This window comes from Protopterus annectens, chromosome 3.part1 (assembly GCF_019279795.1).
Source record: "Protopterus annectens isolate FY-2018-M chromosome 3.part1, PAN1.0, whole genome shotgun sequence".
NCBI classification, from domain to species: domain Eukaryota; kingdom Metazoa; phylum Chordata; order Ceratodontiformes; family Protopteridae; genus Protopterus; species Protopterus annectens.
Window position 1 is genome coordinate 508,038,026 of NC_056732.1, and position 20,523 is coordinate 508,058,548.

A 20,523-nucleotide genomic window follows, 5' to 3' on the forward strand; every position below is an offset into this window, starting at 1 on the left:
CCGAAGGGCTGCCTGAGGCAGGACAACCCATATGTAAGGACTGCAGTTGCATATCTATCGGACATCTACATTTATGGTAGGTACAAAACTGTACTTTGTCCCTACTAGACCTACCGTTGTCCCACTCTATTCGCATATCTCGGACATGCAGGGTTTCTCTTCTCTGGTGGATTTGATACCAGGAGCTTCTTTGGGGTCACGCCTTTATTCTTCGTCCCCCCTTTGAACATGGTGACCATGGACACCTCCCTGCTTGGGTGGGGGCATTGCCTGGGAAGGACAGTCTGAGACGTGGTCTCCCTACGAGACTCGATTGCATATCAGTGTCTTGGAGATGAGGGTGGTGCTCCTAGAGTTGCAAGCTCTCCATGCCCATCTTCCTCTACGGACGATTGCCATCCAGACAGACAATATGTCGGTAGTCTGGTACATCATCAAGCAGGGGGAACCAGGTCTTATCCCCTGTGTCGCAAAGCCATGAGAGTGTGGGGGTGGGTGATCTCCACCGCCCGTTTTCTGGTGGCAGTGCACATTCCGGGGAGGTTTAACATCTTTCTGGACAGGCTGTGCAGGTCTATCTTGATGCCTTACGAGTGTTCTCTGAATCTTTCAGTAGCGAAACAGATCTTTCTAAAGTGGGGTCAGCCTTGTTACGATATCTTAGTCTCCTTCCAACGCAAAATGCAGTGAGTTTTTTGCTCTGACCTCCCACAGGGAGAAGCCCCCAGAGACGTTTTGGTTCATGCTTGGCCCTCCAGTCTTCTGTATGCTTATTCTCCTCTCCCTCTGATCCCGAAATTCCTTCAGGAAGCTCCCAGGCAGGGGAGCTCCATCATCCTCATTGCCCCATTCTGGCTTGACAAGTCTGGTTCCTTTCTCTGTGGTCTCATGTAGTGTGTCCTCCCTGGACATTAGATCCAGCTCCGGATCTCGTATCTCATCCCTCATCCCTGAGGGATCCCTCACCCAGATCTTGTTATTCTGAAGCTCACCACTTGGCCTGCTCCAGTTCCCATGATGGTCAGGACTCCAGGGTTATCTTCACCAGTCAAAAAGATATTAGTTGCAGCTCAAATCTTTTACTAGGAAGGTTTATTCCATCAAGTGGAAGGATTTCTTTATTTGGGCAGCTCGGCGTGATCTATATCCCTTTACTGCCCCAATTCTGGTGGTTATAGAATTTCTGTCAAGCAGTTTTCATCAAGGCACCAGTTCTTCTACGGTTAAGGTTCAGCTGGCAACTATATCTAACTTTCATGTAGACACAGCTTTTTTAGTTTCTTCTAAGCTTTGCAAAGCCTTTTTGAAAGGTACCTTTTTGCTTTGGTCACCAGTTAAGGACCCAACGCCTCCTTGGGATCTTACACTGGGTCTTACACTGGTTCTGCATGGTCTTGTCTCCTCCTTTCGAACCTGCAGCCTCAGTGGATCTACAATTCTTGTCACGGAAAGCAGCTTTCTTGATTGCCATCACATCAACCAAAAGGGTTTCGGAACTTCAGGTGTTATCGGTCAAACCACCTTATGACTTTTCATAAAGACAGGATGTCTAAGCGCACTAATCCCTCTTTTCTTCACAAAGTGGCCTCTGAATCGAACATTAATCAGGTAATTTTATCTCCCTGTTTTCTTTCTGAATTTTCAGAATAAGGGAGAGTACAAATTGCACTTGTTGGATGTTCTTAGACAGTTGCACTTTTACTTGCGTAGGACTAAATCCTTTCATAAGTCTGACCAGCTCTTTGTTTCCTATTCTAAGCCCTTTTTAGGAAAACTTGTGTCAAAGGTCACCATTGCTTGTTGGATTTCTTTGTATTATCCTAACATAATCAACTAGAAGTTTACCCTTTCCAGAACATGTTAAGGCGCATTCGACCAGATCTATGGGTACTTCAGCTGCCTTCTGGTCCAGAGTTTCATTGGATGACATTTGCTCTGTGGCTACTTGGGCATCTTCGCATACTTTCATTTCGCACTGTAAGTTGGACATTCTGTCCAGGAACAGGACATCCTTCGGCACTGCCATGCTCCGGAATATCCTTCTATGAGGGTCTCCAAGGTGTTGGTAGCTGGGGACTCTGTCCACAAGTTGAAGAACAAATGGCAACAACTTCAGATAAAGAGGTTATGCACTCACCATAACGTGCCATCTGAGTTGTTCTTAATTTGTCTCCAACCATCCCTCCCTCCTTCCCCCTGCCTTAAATGGGCTGCATGGTGGTCTGGTCAGAAGATATATAGTCACCATGTTAGTATACTTTTATCCTCTTCATGCTACTGGAGACCTGTTGTTATGGGATAAGGTCTTGGGTCAGGTTGGGATGCTGTGGTTATCAGCAGACTCTATCTGAAGAGAGGAGGGAGACGGGGGCATTATGGGTAGGGAAGGAGCTCTGAGCTCAGATCAGATCCTGGAAATGTGGCTGAGTTGGAAGCGTCCCAGATCCTACAGGGTGAAGAGAAATGAAGAGCAACAGTTCGGATGGAACATTATGGTCGTGCCTTTTTTGCAAAAGGACCTCTAGAGAGGATGCCTGAATCAGCAGGTCATTCAAGTTAGGAAATATTTGGATCTCTTGAAGCCTGCAAAAGGAAATCAGAGGAGCGAGGCATTTGATGAACACCCTTAGGGCAATAGAGAGGCTAAAGGGTAAAGCACAGTACTAAATATGCCAGGAAGCAACAGATAAATGCAAAAACTTCCTGAAAAGAGGATGGATCGGAATATGGAGATAAGCATCCTTGAGATTCAGAGATGACAGCCTGCGGGGGCAAGAGAGGAAATAGGGTCCGAAGGGGCAACATCCAAAAGGAAGGCATCTTCAGAAAAGTGTTTAGATGCAGAGGTCTAGATGACAGAGGTCTAGGATCAGTCTTCAAGTGCCCTCTTTTCTGGACACTAGAAACATTCTTGAATAAAACCTCTTCCCCTTTGGGATACAGGCACCTCTTGAATAGTACTTTGAGACAGGAGATCTCGAAGAACCTCTGGGGAGAAAATGGAAGTTGTTCCTGAGGAGGCTGAGGAATGCCCATAAAAGGAGGATGGGAAATCCACACCAATGAAGTACCTCGACCAGTGATTGACAGAACCCAAGGATCCTGGGTGTTTTGAAGCCAAATAGGAAGAGAAGGGCAAAGAGAGAGGAATGAGGCTGGGAATAGGTGAATAGTTGGACAGCACAGCACCTGGTTTGTCAGGAAAGGAAGGCTTTTGAATCACTACAGTCTGAGTGGCCTTAGTTGGAGGAGCTCGTTTACTACCCTTTTTACCTTTAGCAGGAAGGCAAGATTGCCTACGAACAAAGGTTGACATAGAAGGATAGTTTCTCTGAAATTTAGGCACAAGAGAAACAGTCATGTTTAAGATCCTGTAAGGTCTCCCCCTTATCCTGAAAATACTTGAACAAACCAGCAGCTGTTTCTCCAAACAAAAGTTTATTAGGAGCGTCCATCCCCTTGGCCTTAATATCATCTGGTAAAGGTTGAAGCTTAAGCCAAGAAAACCTCCTCAGTACCAAATCAAAAGCAGCAGCCCTAGAAGAGGCTTCTGCTGCTTCATAATTACATTTGATAGAATGAATGACAAACTACTTGGGAGGATGTCCCTAGCAAAGAAAGAACAGAAGATTTACAAGAAAGTTGACCAGCCTGAGAAAGAAGAGCCAGTACATATCTAGCTATATATGTATGATAATTTAATAGCCATAAAAGCTAGGGTAGCTGAACTATAAACCTTCATACCCACCGTGTCCATGGTTCTGCTGTCCTTGTCAGAAGGCAGTAACTAGTAATTTGGACGAAGGAATCAACTGAGACTGCTTATCAGAGGCTACAAACACCACAGATGGGTCAGTAGCAGGACATTTGAACAAAAAGGAACAGTCCTCAGGCACCCTTTAAAACCTATCAGACTTCTTGGGAGCAGGGGGCAGAGAATCGGATGCTTTAGAGGCATTGGAAAAAACATCCAGTAAAGCAGCCATGACAGGTGGAATAGCTGCAGGTTTAGGAGATTCCATCTGCAGTAACTCATAGTACCTCTTATGGATATCAGAATCTTGGGCACAATTTTACTTAAAAAAATTCCATCATCCTAGAGATTGTGTGCCCAAAGGATGTTTCCTCAGAAGGAGTATCTAGACTATTAGATCTCCTCCTTCTCAGACACGTAGTCTAAAAGAGAAGGAATCTGGGTAGAATGAGTAAGCGATTCTTAATCAAAATCCAGCTCTTCCTCAGAAAAATTCACTTCCCTAGGCCTTTGAAGTGTAGAAGAGAACCATGAAGGAACAGGAACCAAAACCCCTGAGGAGGCGTTAATGATGGTAAAGCATTAAATAACCCCTGAGTAAAGGCCTGGCACTCACTTTGTGGATCCCTAGGAGCAGAAAAAAATCTGGTTAGTTTTTTGTTTCTTTTAAGGGAACATCCATTCTAGAGAACTGAGAAGGCTCTGACACAGTACAACATTCCACAACCATAATAGGAACTTCTTCTCTAAAAGGAACCTGCAGAATGCCCTAGACCCCTCCGAAATAATCAGCTGTGGTTCCTCCTGAATGTCTGAAATGATGCCTGCAAAACCTCCTTCGGACATGTTGCCCACCAGATCCTTGCGACCTCCAACCCAGAAGTCCAACAATACAGCCAGGGGAGCCTCCAAGTTTGTAACAGCCTCAGGAGAAACACCTGGCTGAGGCTGGACAGCAGAAGATTCCTGTCTTGCCTTTTTCACCTTCTCAGACAGCTGACCCTCAGGGCGGGAAGTTCTATCCGTAGTATCTTTAGCAAGAAGCTTAAGATGTTGGTTCTCTAAATACAAGGAAAGGAAAGCAAGCCTACAATGAAGGGATTTTGGGACGAACGTCTGACAAATTGAACAAGTTGTATGATAGTGAGAAGCACCTCGGCAAAAAAGGCACTTATCGTGGCAGTCTTTATGGAGAATCTGTCTCCCACAGTGGCATTTACCCTTCCTGGATGACATTAGCCTCCCAAACACCTCAAAGAATTCAAGAAAAAGAACAAAACCCCCAACTGGGTACTTATCTGCAATGGTGGGGACTTCAGCAAACTAATCACCAGAATAAACATACAGGAAAAAAATGGCTTAAAATGGACAGAGATAAATAGACCGGTTCAAACAGCGTTTGGACTGGCAGCAAAGAAGTTCTGAGGATGGTATGCTTGAACATCACCTTGATGCCCTACACTATGTGAGGAGTATTTTAGGTGACATTCAGCGTACCTTAAAGCAACAGTAGGCTTTTTTAAGCTGGCCGGAAGACTGGCTTCCTTGGCAGAATCCCATAAGTTATGAATACTGTAGCGGTGAATGTAAGGACATAAACTGTTCCTTCATCTCTGTAACTGGTTAATATGGTAGACAGGTGGATTCAGATTGACTGTTAAAATGGTTACAGGTTTCCAATGCGAGTATATTAGTAGAATTACTTTTATGAACAAGTGATTCTTTGGTTGCTGTGACCTCTGCTGTATTTATAAAAACTAAAATGGGCAAATGACATGACTTTTTTTTTTTTTTTTTTTACCCCCACAGATAAAACCTGCTTTGATCCCTTGTTTAACTTTGAGGACATGCAAGAGATCACACAGCATTTTGCCTTTTGTCACGTAGATGCCCCAGGGCAAGAGCCAGGAGCTGCAACTTTCCCGTCCGGGTAAACCTACTTTTTATTTGCATGCTAATGGAAATGGTAGTCTTATTTTGCAAACAAGATTGTTCTTTTAGCATTAAATCAGGCTGATTTATTTTTGTACTTTATTTGAATAGTAATTTCTTAACTACTTCAGATCTGAAACATTTGGTTGAATGCTATATTTTAAGCACTTCCTGATGTTTTTGTCCATTTTATATTTGTAATGCACTAGTGCTATTGGAGATGTTTAGTAAGTTGTTACTACTTGCATGTACAAAAAGTACTAGCTAAATCATGCATTTTTAAATGGTACGTGAGAAGTATACCAGCTGATGTTCTTAGTGTTTCACTGCTGCAGTTCTTACCATTAGGTTATCCATGCTGTGGTAGCCCTCAGCCAGTCCGAATACCAGAGTCAAGGCTCTGTGCATCGGCTGCTGTCGCTTGCTGGGTAACGTCAGGTCATCCGAGCTATAAAGGAGAGCAGGCGATGCCATTACCTCAGTCTTTCTTGTCGTGGAGCCTGTAGCAGAAGAAATTCACAACAGTGCTGGTCTGCTGTTTCCAGATTTCGAACTTCAGCTGAAAATGTCTAAAGCTAAGTACCCCGTTGGGGATCCTTCCTTTTTCTTGCACTAAACAATGTCTGAAAAAGTCAATAACTGTCTCGCTTGTGGAAAGCAAATACCAGACAGATACTTCCACTGCTTAGGCCCAGATCACGACGTACCACTCTGTCTGTTCTGTACCCTCTTTAACATTAGAACTATTTGTCGTAGAGCTCTGTTTGTGGTGTTATTTTAGTCTTCCATCTCCGATTACTGATATGGCATCCCATCAGTCAGCAAACTGCAGATCTTCAGAAAAAATGTAAAGATAAGGATCGAGACCGACCGCATAAGGCCAAGCCTTCTGACGACACCACTGCTAAAAGGATGGTCAGTTCTTCGGAATTCAGTGAGGCACTTTCACAGCCCCGATGCCCGACTCTGTTACTTCGCAGGCCTCCACTGAGACCCTTTCGGAGTTCTGTATGCTGCAGATGACTGCATTGTCTAACAAGCCTTCGGTTGTCTCTGCCTCTGTTGGGTCTGGAGTCGCTATGCAGGCACCGGCGTCTGAGGATACTACTCGCACTTCGGAATTCACTTCAAGGCCTTTGCCCTCTCTACACCAACAGCACTGAGGGATACTCTTCAGGCCAGACTTAGAGCTACTCCAGAGCAAAAAGTCTCCATTCCACTTCCTCCCCCTTCTCAAACTAGAATGCTTAAAATGGCGGAGGATCTCATCATTTTCATCCGGGGTGGTCTGGCTACTCCAACCAAAAGGAGAAGAGATCCTTCTCCAGACATCCAATCAGATTTAGACTCGAGGGATCTGACTCCTCTATTTTTGAAGAGGAAAATCCTCTTACTGCCTATGAAGACTCGGATGCAGAAGAATCTATTCCTTCTGCATCACATCCGCAGGACTTTTCCTTTGGGGAAACCCTCCACACCCTCAGGGAACACTTCCAACGGGAATCTGCAGATTTCCCTCAATCCAAAAAGACAGAATTTCTGGACCTACCCCAGCACAGGCCTCTGGCCATCCCACCCTTCTTGGAGGTGGTAGATTAGGTTTACCAAGAATCCAGCCTTACCCCTGACACCCTTCCACTTGCCCTCGGAAAACCTGACAGGTACTACAGAGTACCTGACTCGCATAAATTTCTGTACTGAAATACTATAGCAGATCCAGAGGTGATTACTCGGGGACTTGAGGGATTTAAGGCTACCTCTGCAAAAAAATCCTACTCTGGGCCCTGGATAGATGGGGTAAAAAAAAGTATATACCTCTGCAACTTTAACTATAAGGGCTCTGAACTGTCAGTCCCATATGTTAAAATATCAACAGCACACTTTGGAACTTCTGAAACAGAAAATTTCTGCTTTTCCAGATTTTGCCAACAATAGAGAGCTAGCAGAATTACTGCAGTCTTCATCTCAGGTGGCAAAGCACTCCTTGCACTGTGGATTTGACACCCTAGAAGCTTCTAGCAGGGCAGCAGTGACAGGATCTGTTATCAGAAGGCATGCATGGCTGGAGGGGCAACCTCTCCCTGATCATGTCAAAGCTAAAATCATGGATGCACCTCTTGACAAAGACCTGTTGTTCAGACAGAAAACTGAAGTAGTTGTTAAAATGATGGAAGACTAAGCTAAAATAGATGTTTTTTCTTCAGGTACAACCTCCTAGGTTCAGCAGATTTTCCCTCTAAACACTGGTCCTTTCCTGCACCAAACAGTCAGGCACAAGGCAAAACCCGTAGGGACAGACCCACCAGGACTCAAACTCAGGGCCAGCAAAGAACTAAACAATGGCCCTCCTCAAACACTAGAGCAGGGAGTTCAAAAGCAACCCTGTATGGAATAAAAAAACTCTCAGTGACTACCTTTCCCATCTCTGCCTGCCTCCACCACACCAAAAGCTAGGAGGAAGGCTATCTCTATACAGAGAAAATTGGAACACACTAACAAAAAGATCACTGGGTCTTAAGAATCATTGCTCAGGGGTAAAAATTAAATTTCCAAGAACTACGACCTCCAAGAGGGTACCCAGACCAACCAGTGGACACTAGCTGTAAAACAAGTGCAAAACCTAATATCCCTAGGGGCAGTAGAACCTGTACCTCCAGGGTAAGTTGCAAAAGGATTATATTCCAGACTATTCCTTGTTCCCAGGAAAGAGGGGTCTTGGCGTCCAATCCTGGACCTATCTTTTTTCAATACCTTCCTGGTAATTCCAAAATTCAAAATGCTTACCTTACAACAGCTTCTACCAGTGTTGCCAATCAAAGCTTGGATGGTCATCTTAGACCTAAAGGATGCTTACCTGCACATCCCACTAAGGGAATCCTGCAGAAAGGTCCTGTGCTTCAGAGCAGGATCACTACACTCTCAAATCTCTGCTTTGCCCTTTGGCCTTATCTACTGCTCCCAGGGTATTCACCAATTGTCTAACTCCTGCCATTGCCTTTTGCAGGCAAAACAATGTACACATTTAACTCGAATGTGTAAAAATCTGTTAACCAGTTTACTGTGTAATTTAATTTAATCCTGACTTGTGCTCAGGACTAACTTTAACCTGTGGAACTTGTTTAACTTACTTATGTAATCTCTGTAAATAATCTGTTTGTAATATGTAATGCTGGTATTATGTAATGCTGTATCTGCTTACCCTTGGAGCTTTTCTCCCTGGCCCTCCGCTGAAAATGGACATGCATCCAGTTGGACTATCCCGGTCAACAAATGTAAAATAAATAAATAAAAATAAAAACATTTACCCTTACCTGGATGACTCTCTCATCCAGGCAGACTGCAAGGAACTGCTCCTGCAACACCTCTCATTTGTAAAAACCCTACTCACCTCTCTGGGGTTCACTATCAACGAATGGAAATCCAAAACAGACTCTACCAAGAAAAACATATTTCTGGATGCCTTACTGGACACAGAACAGCAAATGGCCTTTCTGTCCCCAGAAAAGCAAAGTTTCCTACTAAAATACTTCACTACTCTGGCCTCCCAAAACCAGCTTTCTGCCAGGAAGTTACTACAAGCTCTAGGGTACATGGCCTCATGCATCCTACTGGTATCTCTGGCCAGACTACACATGAGGAAAATTCAGTGGTACCTAAAGAACCTGTGGTGTCAACACTCTCAAACTCTGGACACCTCCCTGCCTGTGATCGCTTGCATAATATCAGAGACGTCCTTCAAGGATGCATCTGCAGTCATAACATGTGGGTTGTCCTGCCTTAGGCAGCCCTTCGGTCGGCCGGATTCCAAAGTCTGGGTCTGGCCTCGGCTGATGTCGCACTTTCCCCGACGTCAGAGCGTCTGGGGTATAAAAGCATCAGCCGACGCCATTTTCCTCAGTCTTTCTTGCCGCGCGGTGCCCGAAGCAGAAGCTGTTCGCAAGTGCCGGTCGGTCAGATCCAGTGAATTCAGCTACCGAAGACTTCGAAAAAGCTAAGTACCCCGTTGGGGACTCTTTCTTGCCTCAGCCGAAGTAAGACAAAGTAAATAATTGTTTAACTTGTGGGAAACAAATAAGGATTTCCATTCCTACTGCCTTCCTTGCTTAGGCCCAGACCATGACGTATCGGCCTGTTCAGCCTGTGCTTCCTTCAACTGACGAACTCTTAGACGTCGGTCGGAGTTTGCAGAGGAATTTTTTGGGGCCAATTTTGCATATAAAGTGCCGTCAGACTCCGACTTCGCATTTAGTGAAAAAACGGAAGGACAAGGACCGACACTCGCGGCCTGCGGTTTCGGCTGAAACCACGGTAAAGCTTACCGCGAGTGTCTCTGTTTCGGCTGAAACAGAGTCCTCAGAGATTCCTTCTTCCGAAACCATTCAACCGACCACCGCGGCCCGGGAGGCCCCGGCTGAGTCGGCTACCGAGCTACCTACCGAAACCAGTGTCCAGGAAATGTCCGACACCATACCTTTGGACATTTCTACTCCTGCACGTGGGGCAGCTAGGCCCCCTGCTTCCATGTCCATTAAGGCCTTTTCTAGGGCTAAAGCTGCTAAACTTTCTAAAGCTTTGCCTCCCAAGACTACCTCCCAGAGGCCTACCTCTAGTTCACAGATCCTCAGCCTTGCAGAGGACCTTATTTCTTTAATTAGGGGTTCACAGCCTCACCCAGATGGGGCCTCTCAACCTCCACCAGACAAAAGGCCCAGGACTGACCCACACTCTTCAGATGAGTCCACGGATGGCTCTTGAGTTGTCAGACCACCAGGAGGAGGCTTATTCGCCCTATGAGGATTCTGATGCTGAAGAATCTATTCTTTCGGCCTCCCCTCCTGAAGAGTTTTCCTTTGGTGAGACTCTACACTCCATGAGAGAGCATTTTCAATGGCAAGGTCAGGAATTCTCTGATTCTAGAAAAAGATTAAGGACCTTTTTACATCTGCCTCAACATAGGCCCTTAGCTATACCTCCTGTTCTGAATGTAACTGGTGTACAATGATGTCAGTACAGCACCTGATACTCTCCCTCCGGCCCCTGCCAAGCCTGATAGATACTACAGGGTCCCGGATTCCCATTACCATCTGTATAAAGCACATTTTGCAGACCCAGAAACTATTTCTCAGGGCCCTAAAGGGGTTGCAGCCGCCACAGCCAAAAATCCTCTACCCTCTGAAAGAGAGTCTAGAGCTTTAGAGAGATGGGGAAAGAAGGTATATACTTCTGCAACTCTTTCTGTCAGGGCATTAAATTGTCAATTTCATATGATACAGTACCAAGACTATTTATTAGATGAACTGAATAAGAAACTTTCATCTCCTGAACCCCTTGACCGTAAATCCCTGCAGGATTTGGTACACAACTCACAGCAGGTTAGTAATAATTTCTTAAAATGTGGCTATGATGCATTGGAGGCTTCATTTAGATCAGCAATGACTGGGGCAGTCATTCGTAGGCATGCCTGGCTGAAGGAACAATCTCTGCCAGACCATGTTAAAGCTAAACTCCTGGATGCTCCAATAGAGAAACAAAATTTATTTGGCTCCTCTGCTCAGGAGGTCTTAAAAAAGTTTGAAGAAAAGGCAAAATCTGTGCAAACAGTTAAGGATTTCCTGCAAGTACAACCACCTAGATTCAGCAGAAACTGGCCTACTAAGAATTGGTCCTTTCCAGATTCGGACAGAGCCCAGAGAGGCAGGAACAGACGCCCTAGAGGCAGAGGCCAATCGAAGCGCTCCTACAGAGGCCGTCAGTGGCAGCCTGCCAACCAGAGAAGTAGTGCAACAACAGCAACAACAACTACTACACCAGGATAGGCTCAATGACTTTACTCTGATTCCGCCTACCAGGGATCAACTGGGAGCACCCTTGGGCGGAAAGCTGGCTTTATTCTCAAAAAACTGGCATTATATTACAAGGGACACATGGACACTGCAAATAATAGACAAAGGATACAGGTTCCACTTCCACACTTTGCCAAAAAGACACGGAATGCCAAACCTACCACCAAATCAGAGGCCAGAGGCTTTAAGGCAGATCAACAACTTGCTTCAAATGAAAGCTATAGAAAAGGTACCACTTTCAGAACAAGGCCAAGGATTTTACTCAAGACTATTCCTTGTACCAAGAAAAGAAAATCAATGGATGCCTATTCTCGACCTGTCCACACTAAATACTTATCTCATTGTCCCAAAATTCAAGATGCTGACCCTACAGCAGCTTCTTCCCGTGTTGGGCAAGGAGTCTTGGCTGGTTACTCTGGATCTCAAGGAGGCATACCTGCACATCCCTATTCGACCAAGTTGCAGAAGACACCTCAGATTTCTTGCAGGATCAGAGCATTATCAATTCTCAGCATTGCCATTTGGCTTATCTACTGCGCCCAGAGTATTCACAAAATGCCTGGCATCAGTAATTGCACACTGCAGACTTCAGGGGATTCAGATCTACCCATACCTGGACGACTGCCTTATACAAGCGGACAACAAAAAAAATTTGATAAAGGACTTGGCTTATGCCATCCACCTGCTACAGGCCTTGGGATACACAGTCAACATCCAAAAGTCAAGACTTGTGCCATCCCAAAGAATAACTTTTTTGGGTGCAGATCTGGACACAACCACCCAAATGGCTTTTCTCACAGAAGAAAAACAAAAACAACTTCCAGATTACTTCATGATGCTGACAAGACAAACTCCGCTTACTGCAAGGAAAATCCTGCAGGCCCTGGGTTACATGGCATCCTGCATAATTCTGATACCACAGGCCAGGCTGCATATGAGAAAATTACAATGGTACCTCAGGAGTGTATGGTCTCAACAGTCACAGTCTAGAAGCTTTGATACCAATCATTCCTTGCCTTCAAAAGGAATTTCTGTGGTGGGCTCAGGCCTGCCAGTCCAACAGAGGGTTGCCTTTCAACAAACCAAAAACAAAACAAACCATCACCACGGACGCTTCAGACCAAGGATGGGGAGCACACATGGAGGGCAAATGTATCCAAGGCCTATGGTCTCAAGGTCAGCTACGCATGCACATAAACCAAAAGGAAATGCTGGCAGTGATGCATGCAATCGAGGCTTTCAAACCTTTCCTCCATCAAGGCCACCTGCTAATAAGGACAGACAACACCACGGTCATGTGGTACATAAACAAGCAGGGGGGCACACACTCCTACCCTCTCTGCCGACTGGCTATGAATCTATGGGAACTATGCCTGAACCTCAATATCCAACTACAGTCCCAGTTCGTGCCAGGAAAAGAGAATACACTGGCAGACAGCTTAAGCAGAACTACCATGGATGCTGCACCCAGACATCTTCCAACTCATAGCAAAGGAATGGGGAATGCCGGAGATAGATCTGTTCGCCTCCCCTCTCAACCATCAACTGAGGACATTCCGCTCAAGGACATACCACCCACAAGCTTGGAGGGTGGACTCTCTCTCTTTCAGCTGGAAAGCTCTAAAAGTATATGCCTTCCCACCTCTCCCATTAATGTACAAGGTTCTACTGAAGATCAGGGAGGAGCAGCCAAGAGTGATTCTGATAGCTCCAGACTGGCCAAGGCAACACTGGTATCCATTATTGAGAAGCCTGTCTCAGGCAAAACCATGGCCTCTCCCCCTATGGCCTCTTCTTCTGAAGCAGAACAATTTAAAGATTATGCATCCCAACTTGAAATCATTACAGCTAACTGCCTGGAAAATTCCTTAAATCCCAAACAAGATGCCTTATCACAGAGAGTGAAGGACATCATCTTGGAAGCTCGCAGGCCTTCCACAAGGAAGACATACTCAGCTAAATGGAAAAGATTTCTCATTTGGAACACATCAAAAGGCTCAGATGTGACGGTGGCAAACATGACACATATTCTGGAATACTTAGCAGAATTGTTCCACAATGGCCTGTCCTATTCTTCCATTAAGATTCATGCCTCAGCAATTTCAGCAGAATACAATGTGGATCCACCTATCTTCTCACACCCTCTCCTCAGGCAATTTCTGAGAGGGATCAAAAATATTAAACCTCCAAGAAAACCCCCTCTACCCGCCTGGGATCTCAACTTTGTGTTAGAGAAACTAACACTTCCTCCATTTGAACCAGCAGCATCAGCAGATCTACAGTTTCTGTCTTGGAAAACTGCATTCCTTCTGGCAATAACTTCAGCAAGAAGAGTATCTGAGTTACAAGCATTAATGGCAGTACAGCCATTTCTTATCTTCCATCAGGACAGAGTTTCACTAAGAACCAATCCTACTTTTATGCCTAAGGTGGTATCTAGGGTATCCTTGAACCAAGCTATTCACTTGCCTACGTTCTTCCCAAATCCACAGAATAGAGGGGAAAAACTTCTGCACACCCTGAATATATACAGACAACTACGCTACTACTTGGACAGAACTAAAACTAGCAGAAAAACTGACCAACTATTTGTAGCATATGCTACTGGGGTGCAAGGAAAAGCAATTTCCAAACAGACAATTTCAAAATGGATAGGAAATTGCATTCGATTTTGTTACTCCTTTCATGGAAAGACAGTTCCTGAAAACATCAGGCCTCATTCCACAAGGGCCACTGCCACCACTACAGCCTTCCTACGAGGGGTGGCTACCAAGGACACTTTAGAAGCTGCTACTTGGAGCTCCGTGCATACATTTAGCAAACATTACAATCTACCTTTATACTCCAGATCCAGAGCAGGTTTTGCTACTGCAGTCCTGCAGGGGATATTAACTACACCATCCTTTTCTTAGTTCCTCCTCCCCCAGATTGGCTATGGTATTCTACCCATATGTTATGACTGCAGATGCATCCTTGAAGGACATAGTACAGTTTTGTACCTACCATAAATGTAGATGTCCGATAGGTATGCATCTGCAGTCAGGTTTACCCTCCCTCCTACCCCTCAGTGGTATTCCTAGGGTACTTACCCCTCTTTTAGCTAGCTGGGGGAATCTATTATGGTGTATTTGTTTGTATATACATGTATATAATTATATAAGTTTGCAAATGTTTGGAACCTTTTTTGCATTTATCCAAATTTAGCCTTCCTAGAGGGCACCTGGCATCTGGGGCAAGAAAAACTGAGGAAAATGGCGTCGGCTGATGCTTTTATACCCCAGACGCTCTTACGTCGGGGAAAGTGCGACATCAGCCGAGGCCAGACCCAGACTTTGGAATCCGGCCGACCGAAGGGCTGCCTGAGGCAGGACAACCCATATGTTATGACTGCAGATGCATACCTATTGAACATCTACATTTATGGTAGGTACAAAACTGTACTTTCCTCTGGTGGGCCCAGGCCTGTACTCTGAACAAGGGCCTTCCATTCACCCTCCATCCATCAAATCCGACCATAACTACAGATGCTTAGGACATAGCCTGCGGTGCCCACCTAGAAGGCAGATCCGCCCAAGGTCTAAACACTACCCTTGCACAGCAACCAAAAGGAAATGATAGCAGCACAAAAGACTCTGGCATCCTTCAAACCCTACCTCAAACCAAGGTTCTTTTCATAAGACACCACCACACTCCTGTAGTACATCAACAAACAGGGACAGACTCAGTCTTACCCCTCTGCAGACTAGCCATGAACCTGTGGCTAGCAGCCTCATCCATGGGACTACATCTTATAGCCCAGTACCTACCGGGCATTAAAAACACCCTGGTAGACCACCTAAGAAGAAACCTGCTGGACCCACATGAATGGCAAATCCACAGAAACATTTTTCTGCAAATTTACCCACACATGGGGGACCCCCAGGTGGACCTCTTTGCCTCTCATTTAAATCACCAAGTACAGAAATTCTGCACCAGGAAGTACCATCACCTGACCTGGAAGATCGATGCCCTGACCTTCCCTTGGAAGGGAAGTGTATGCATTCCCACCTCTACCTCTCATTCCAAAAGTATTAATCAAGTTAGGGGAGGAAAATCCAAGAGCAGTACTCATTGCCCCAGATTGGCCCAGAGAGCATTGATACCTAGTGCTGCGCAGCCCATCTCACCAACCCCCTTGGCAGCCACCTCTTGATACCTTACCTGCTGTCTTGGGGGGGGGGGTAGTGCTGCACCCAGACCTCCAGACACTCAAGCTCTCGGCATGGCTTATTCTATCAAAACTAACAAGAACTCTATGCTAAGCAAGCATGTGCTTGACATCATCACAGAAGCCAAAAGACCCAGCACCAGAAAATCTTACACTGGAAAATGGAAAAGATTTTGCTCCTGGAACCAGTCCAAGGGGGCAGACATGCATCTGCCCTCCATTCCTCTTATTCTAGATTATCTTGCTGAGCTTGTTAATAAGGGTCTATCCTTCTCCTCCATAAAGATCCATGCCTCTGCCATCTAGGCACACTTTGATACAGAACAGCCATTTTTCTCTCACCCTCTTATCAAACAATTCCTTATAGGAGCTTCTAATATCAGGCCTCCTAGAAGACAGCCCACCCCAGCCTGGGACCTGAACTATGTTTTAGAAAAGCTTACTCTGCCTCCCTTCGAGCCTGCAGCATCCTCAGAACTAAAGTACCTCTCTTGGAAGACTGCCTATCTCCTGGCTGTTACTTCAGCCAGGAGAGTGTCAGAGTTTCAAGCCTTAATGGCCATTGAGCCATTTATCATCTTCCATGCAGACAGGCTCTCTCTGAGAACCAATCCCTCCTTCATGCCAAAGGTGGGTTCGGATGTTACCCTCAACCATGCCATCCACCTGCCCATCTTCTTCCTTAACTCTCAGAACAAGGGGGAAAGGATACTGCATTCTTTGGATGTGCACAGGCAACTCAGATTTTATCTGGATCGTACAAAGATATTCAGGAAAACTGACCAGCTCTTGGTCAGCTGTAAAACAGGGGCACAGGGGAAATCAATATCCAAACAGATCATTTCCAAATGGATAGCACACTGCATCCACTTTTGCTACTCTTTGCATGGAAAACCCCTCCCTAGGACCATCAGAGCCCATTCCACTATGGCAACCTCTACTTCCACAGCATTCCTTAGAGGGGTACCCACCAAGGATATCCTGGTAGCTGCCACATGGACTTCAGTCCACACATTTTCACCAAACCTTACCATCTGAACCAATTCTCAAAAGCTAGGGCTGGGTTTTCCTCTGCAGTTCTGCAGGGCATGCTCACCCAGTCTTAAGTTTCTATCAAGCTTCCACCCTTCTCCTCAGCTTTGGGAATCTTCCCAATGGTTAGGACTGCAGCAGTGAAACACGAAGAACATAGTACAGTTGTGTACACTTTCCATAAATTTAGATGTTCGAGTGTATTCACGGCTGCAGTCATGCTTTCCCTCCCTCCTTCCCCCTGATATTATCCTTCCTTACAGACGCACATATTTCTATGGGGGTCTCTGACCCCAGGACTTCTAATTATTAACATTGGACTTCTTTGGTTGATTAATGCAAGAAAAACTGAGGTAATGGAATTGCCTGCTCTCCTGTATAGCTTGGATGGATGACCTGACGTCTCCCAGCAAGCAACAGCAGCTGACGCACAAAACCTTGACTCTGGTATTTGGACCGACTGAGGGCTACCACATAGCATGGATAACCCATTGGTTAGGACTGCAGCAGTGAATACAGTCGAGCATCTACATTTATGGTAAGTGTACACAACTGCCTTTGCTTTGGCTACTTTGTCTCATCTTGCTTATAATGTAGCATGAATTTGTTAATGGTAAATGCTGGCTTTCACTGCCACTGGAGCTTTAATGGTCAAAACTGTGATCAGAAATGAGTAGCAACATACAGCATTTCAGTCCTGAAATTAAACATCACTTTATCAAGGTCTGATGATCAATGCAGTCTCCTCCTCAAGTGATTTAGGCCCTTTTGAAATAAAAGGGTTTGGATAGTAGGTTCAGGTGACATTTTTCTTAAGGCTTTTGTCTTCTGCAACATATGACAGATACAGCCCCCCACCCCCCCCCCCCCCCAAAAAAAAAAAAAAAAAAAAAAAAAAAAACAAACAAAAAAAACTGTCTCAGGCTAACAAAATGGGCTAGTTCTAAGCAAATGATGCTGTTTCCTTTAACTCTGTACCAGCTAAGGAGACTTGTGTGATAGCTTAACCTCCCTTCATGCTTTGTATCTCAGGCTAGTTGCATCATAGCTGATAGTACCACATCATCTTACTGGTCCTAAAAATCTGGATACATCACTGTCATTCTGTTGGGTCTGTTTTTCATGGTAAACATATATAAAACCATATTAAGATTTTGAATTTACTTATTCTGTATTCGCATAACGTCTCCTCATTTTAAAAGTGACCTTTTTTTTTATATATATATATATAAAGTGGAGCACCATATTAAACATTGTGAGGGACTTTGTCCAGAAATATTAATATCTGGTTGTTTTTACTTCCTTCTTTGAGTAGAAGTGTGCAGCATTCTATAACAGGTTTTAAGTGTACAGTTCAAATTATCACGTGTTATGCTTCCCTTTTAGATACATCTATCCATCTATGGATCAACTTGCTGAAATGCTTCCTACAGTCCTTAGGTATTTGGGGTGAGTTAAAATAAGAACTGTTTTTGAGATGAGTTGCATGTAGCGGTCTTTGAGAATTTGTGCTTAATGAAGTTTTAAAGTATTGTGTATCATATTTTTAGAAAAATGCACAGGTGGTCTGTCATAAAAGCCTTTGTTTTAAAATTAGGTAATTTAGTACATTAGAGAATTGTTGGTAGTTTATTTCCTTCAAAGCTGTTTGGCACCATACGTTTATTTTACTAAATTTTAGCACATCTTAGCAATACTTTTTAAAGAATGCTGAATGAAGTGTAGTAAAATGTATAATTTAAATGAGTACATGTATGATGCTTTACCAGAACAGCTTCATGTGATCATTTTTGTATTTGATAGAATGAAAAAATAAGTGTGAAGTAGGAACAGCAATGTTAATTTTGTTATGCTTGTGTACATATTAGGAATATGGAAAGAAGTCTATGCTGTGAAATCTGACAAGAAAAGATTAACATCAGGGAAGAAAGTTAACAACTTCAGCTGCTCAAAGCTTTTGTTTTGCTTTACTTTGCTGTCTGTAAAGAAATGTGACAAATGACAAAAGCAATAAGAAGTGGCTTTGCAGACTGTTGGATTTCTGCTCAACAAATCTCCAGCTTAATATTTTTTCCCTCTACTGCTATGCTATTATCACCGCATCTCCAGCCAGCCATCGTTTTCATATCACAGACAACCTCTCAAAATATTCAAACGTTTGTTTTGTGGGCCAAGAGATGTGTTCATTTGGCTTACCGGATAAAATATTTAATAAATATTTTATTGTACATGCTATTTTCCAGCAGTTAAATATATGCTTTTACACTATGTTTAAAATACCATTATTAACAATTACCAAACTTTTTTCAAGATGAGTCTCCCCACCAGTGTTGTCATACATATCTGTATTCAAAAGGTGGATATGAGTGTAGGTTCGTTACCCTGCTATTAAGACTGCAGGATATTCTGCACCTTCGGTCACTACAAATTTTTATTTTCGCATTATCAGTACAGTATTAAAACCCACTGATGAAAAATGAAATTGCACCTGCTTTACATCAAATGAACGTGTTTCACACACAATACATATTTCTGCAACATATACAAGGAACTTAAATAAGTAAAATATTACACTATGGGCAGTTTGGTCATATTTTATATCTATAGCATTTAGTTCCCCAAATTGTGATTCTCCTGAAAGATGAGCAGGTGTAATCGCTACTCGAGTATAGTGCTAGTCAGTGTACCCCTTACAATTGAATGAATCCTGAGGGAAGGCAAACGATGCCATATATGCCCACAAAGTGAGTTCTGGTAACGTACACTGGTGATATACAATATAGTACTGCAGTGGGGAAAAACATTACAGAAAAGCACCTCAGATGTTGGTGTAAATTTTGCAACCCATTCCAGATTACAATACCTGAGAAGAAAACTGCTCTATTTTTGAAAAGTAATCCATGGGGGATACTCTTGATACTATTACTGCAGGAAATAGCCATTCTTATAGTAGCTGCTGCTACATACAGTCTTTAAAATGTATTAATTTCATAACCTTGTCTTAACGGCAAAATAACCGACAAAGGATACTTGTTTTATGAACGTTGAAAGAAATTCACCTTAAAAGCCATACTCTAGTCCACAATTATTTCAGCCTTGTAACACCACTCAACTCTACCGTGATATAGCTATAAAGTCACAAAGCAGAGCAACGGCCACTCATTGCGGAACAGCAGAACAGTGGACTTAATCAATCACAAATGCAGAGTGTTCCACACAATCCGGAGCACTTGGCTGCTCAGTCATCAGTCTTTGACTAACCTAACCTGTTCTCGATCAATCTTCCCTGTGTTTTGCTTCCCTTGTTTCTGTCTTCATGTAAACACTTTTTATGCCAGTTCTCAGCAACTGTTTTCTGCATTTTTATCTGTCAGTTCCTCTTTTTCTTCTGTATTTAAGGCTGGTCACAATTTTACTTCAAGGGACCTCTCTGAACAGAGTCCTACATCTAGCATCTCTCCTTATTTCCCACATTCCTCTCCCCCTACTCTCCATCACTTCAGATACTCCTAAACCTTTCATCTCTGTCCTTCAAATTATGGCAGTTTGATTCCATTTCCATTGTTCCTTTCTTCCCTCTTCAGTTTTTCTGCTCTCATTCCATTGTTACATTTCTTGGTTTCAAAGTTTCCTTTACTTGCACTCTTCCATTTTCCCTGCCTTTTCTTAAGAATGTCTGTGATGCTTGTTTATATTTTGAGCAGTCTCTCTTGAGAATGTAAAGCCTGTAACATTCCTATTGTACGTCCATTGCC

At 44.0% G+C, this 20,523-nt stretch overlaps 1 protein-coding gene across 1 annotated transcript in view; it reads left to right on the forward strand.

Moving 5' to 3' along the window:
- The window catches only part of NDRG1 (N-myc downstream regulated 1), an 896,718-nt gene that overhangs the window by 297,334 nt on the left and 578,861 nt on the right, over window positions 1–20,523 (forward strand). Inside the window, exons 5-6 of the mRNA XM_044066941.1 lie at window positions 5,564–5,684; window positions 18,155–18,217. Of these exons, the coding sequence (XP_043922876.1) occupies window positions 5,564–5,684; window positions 18,155–18,217 (184 nt within the window). The remainder of the gene's footprint in view (window positions 1–5,563; window positions 5,685–18,154; window positions 18,218–20,523) is intronic.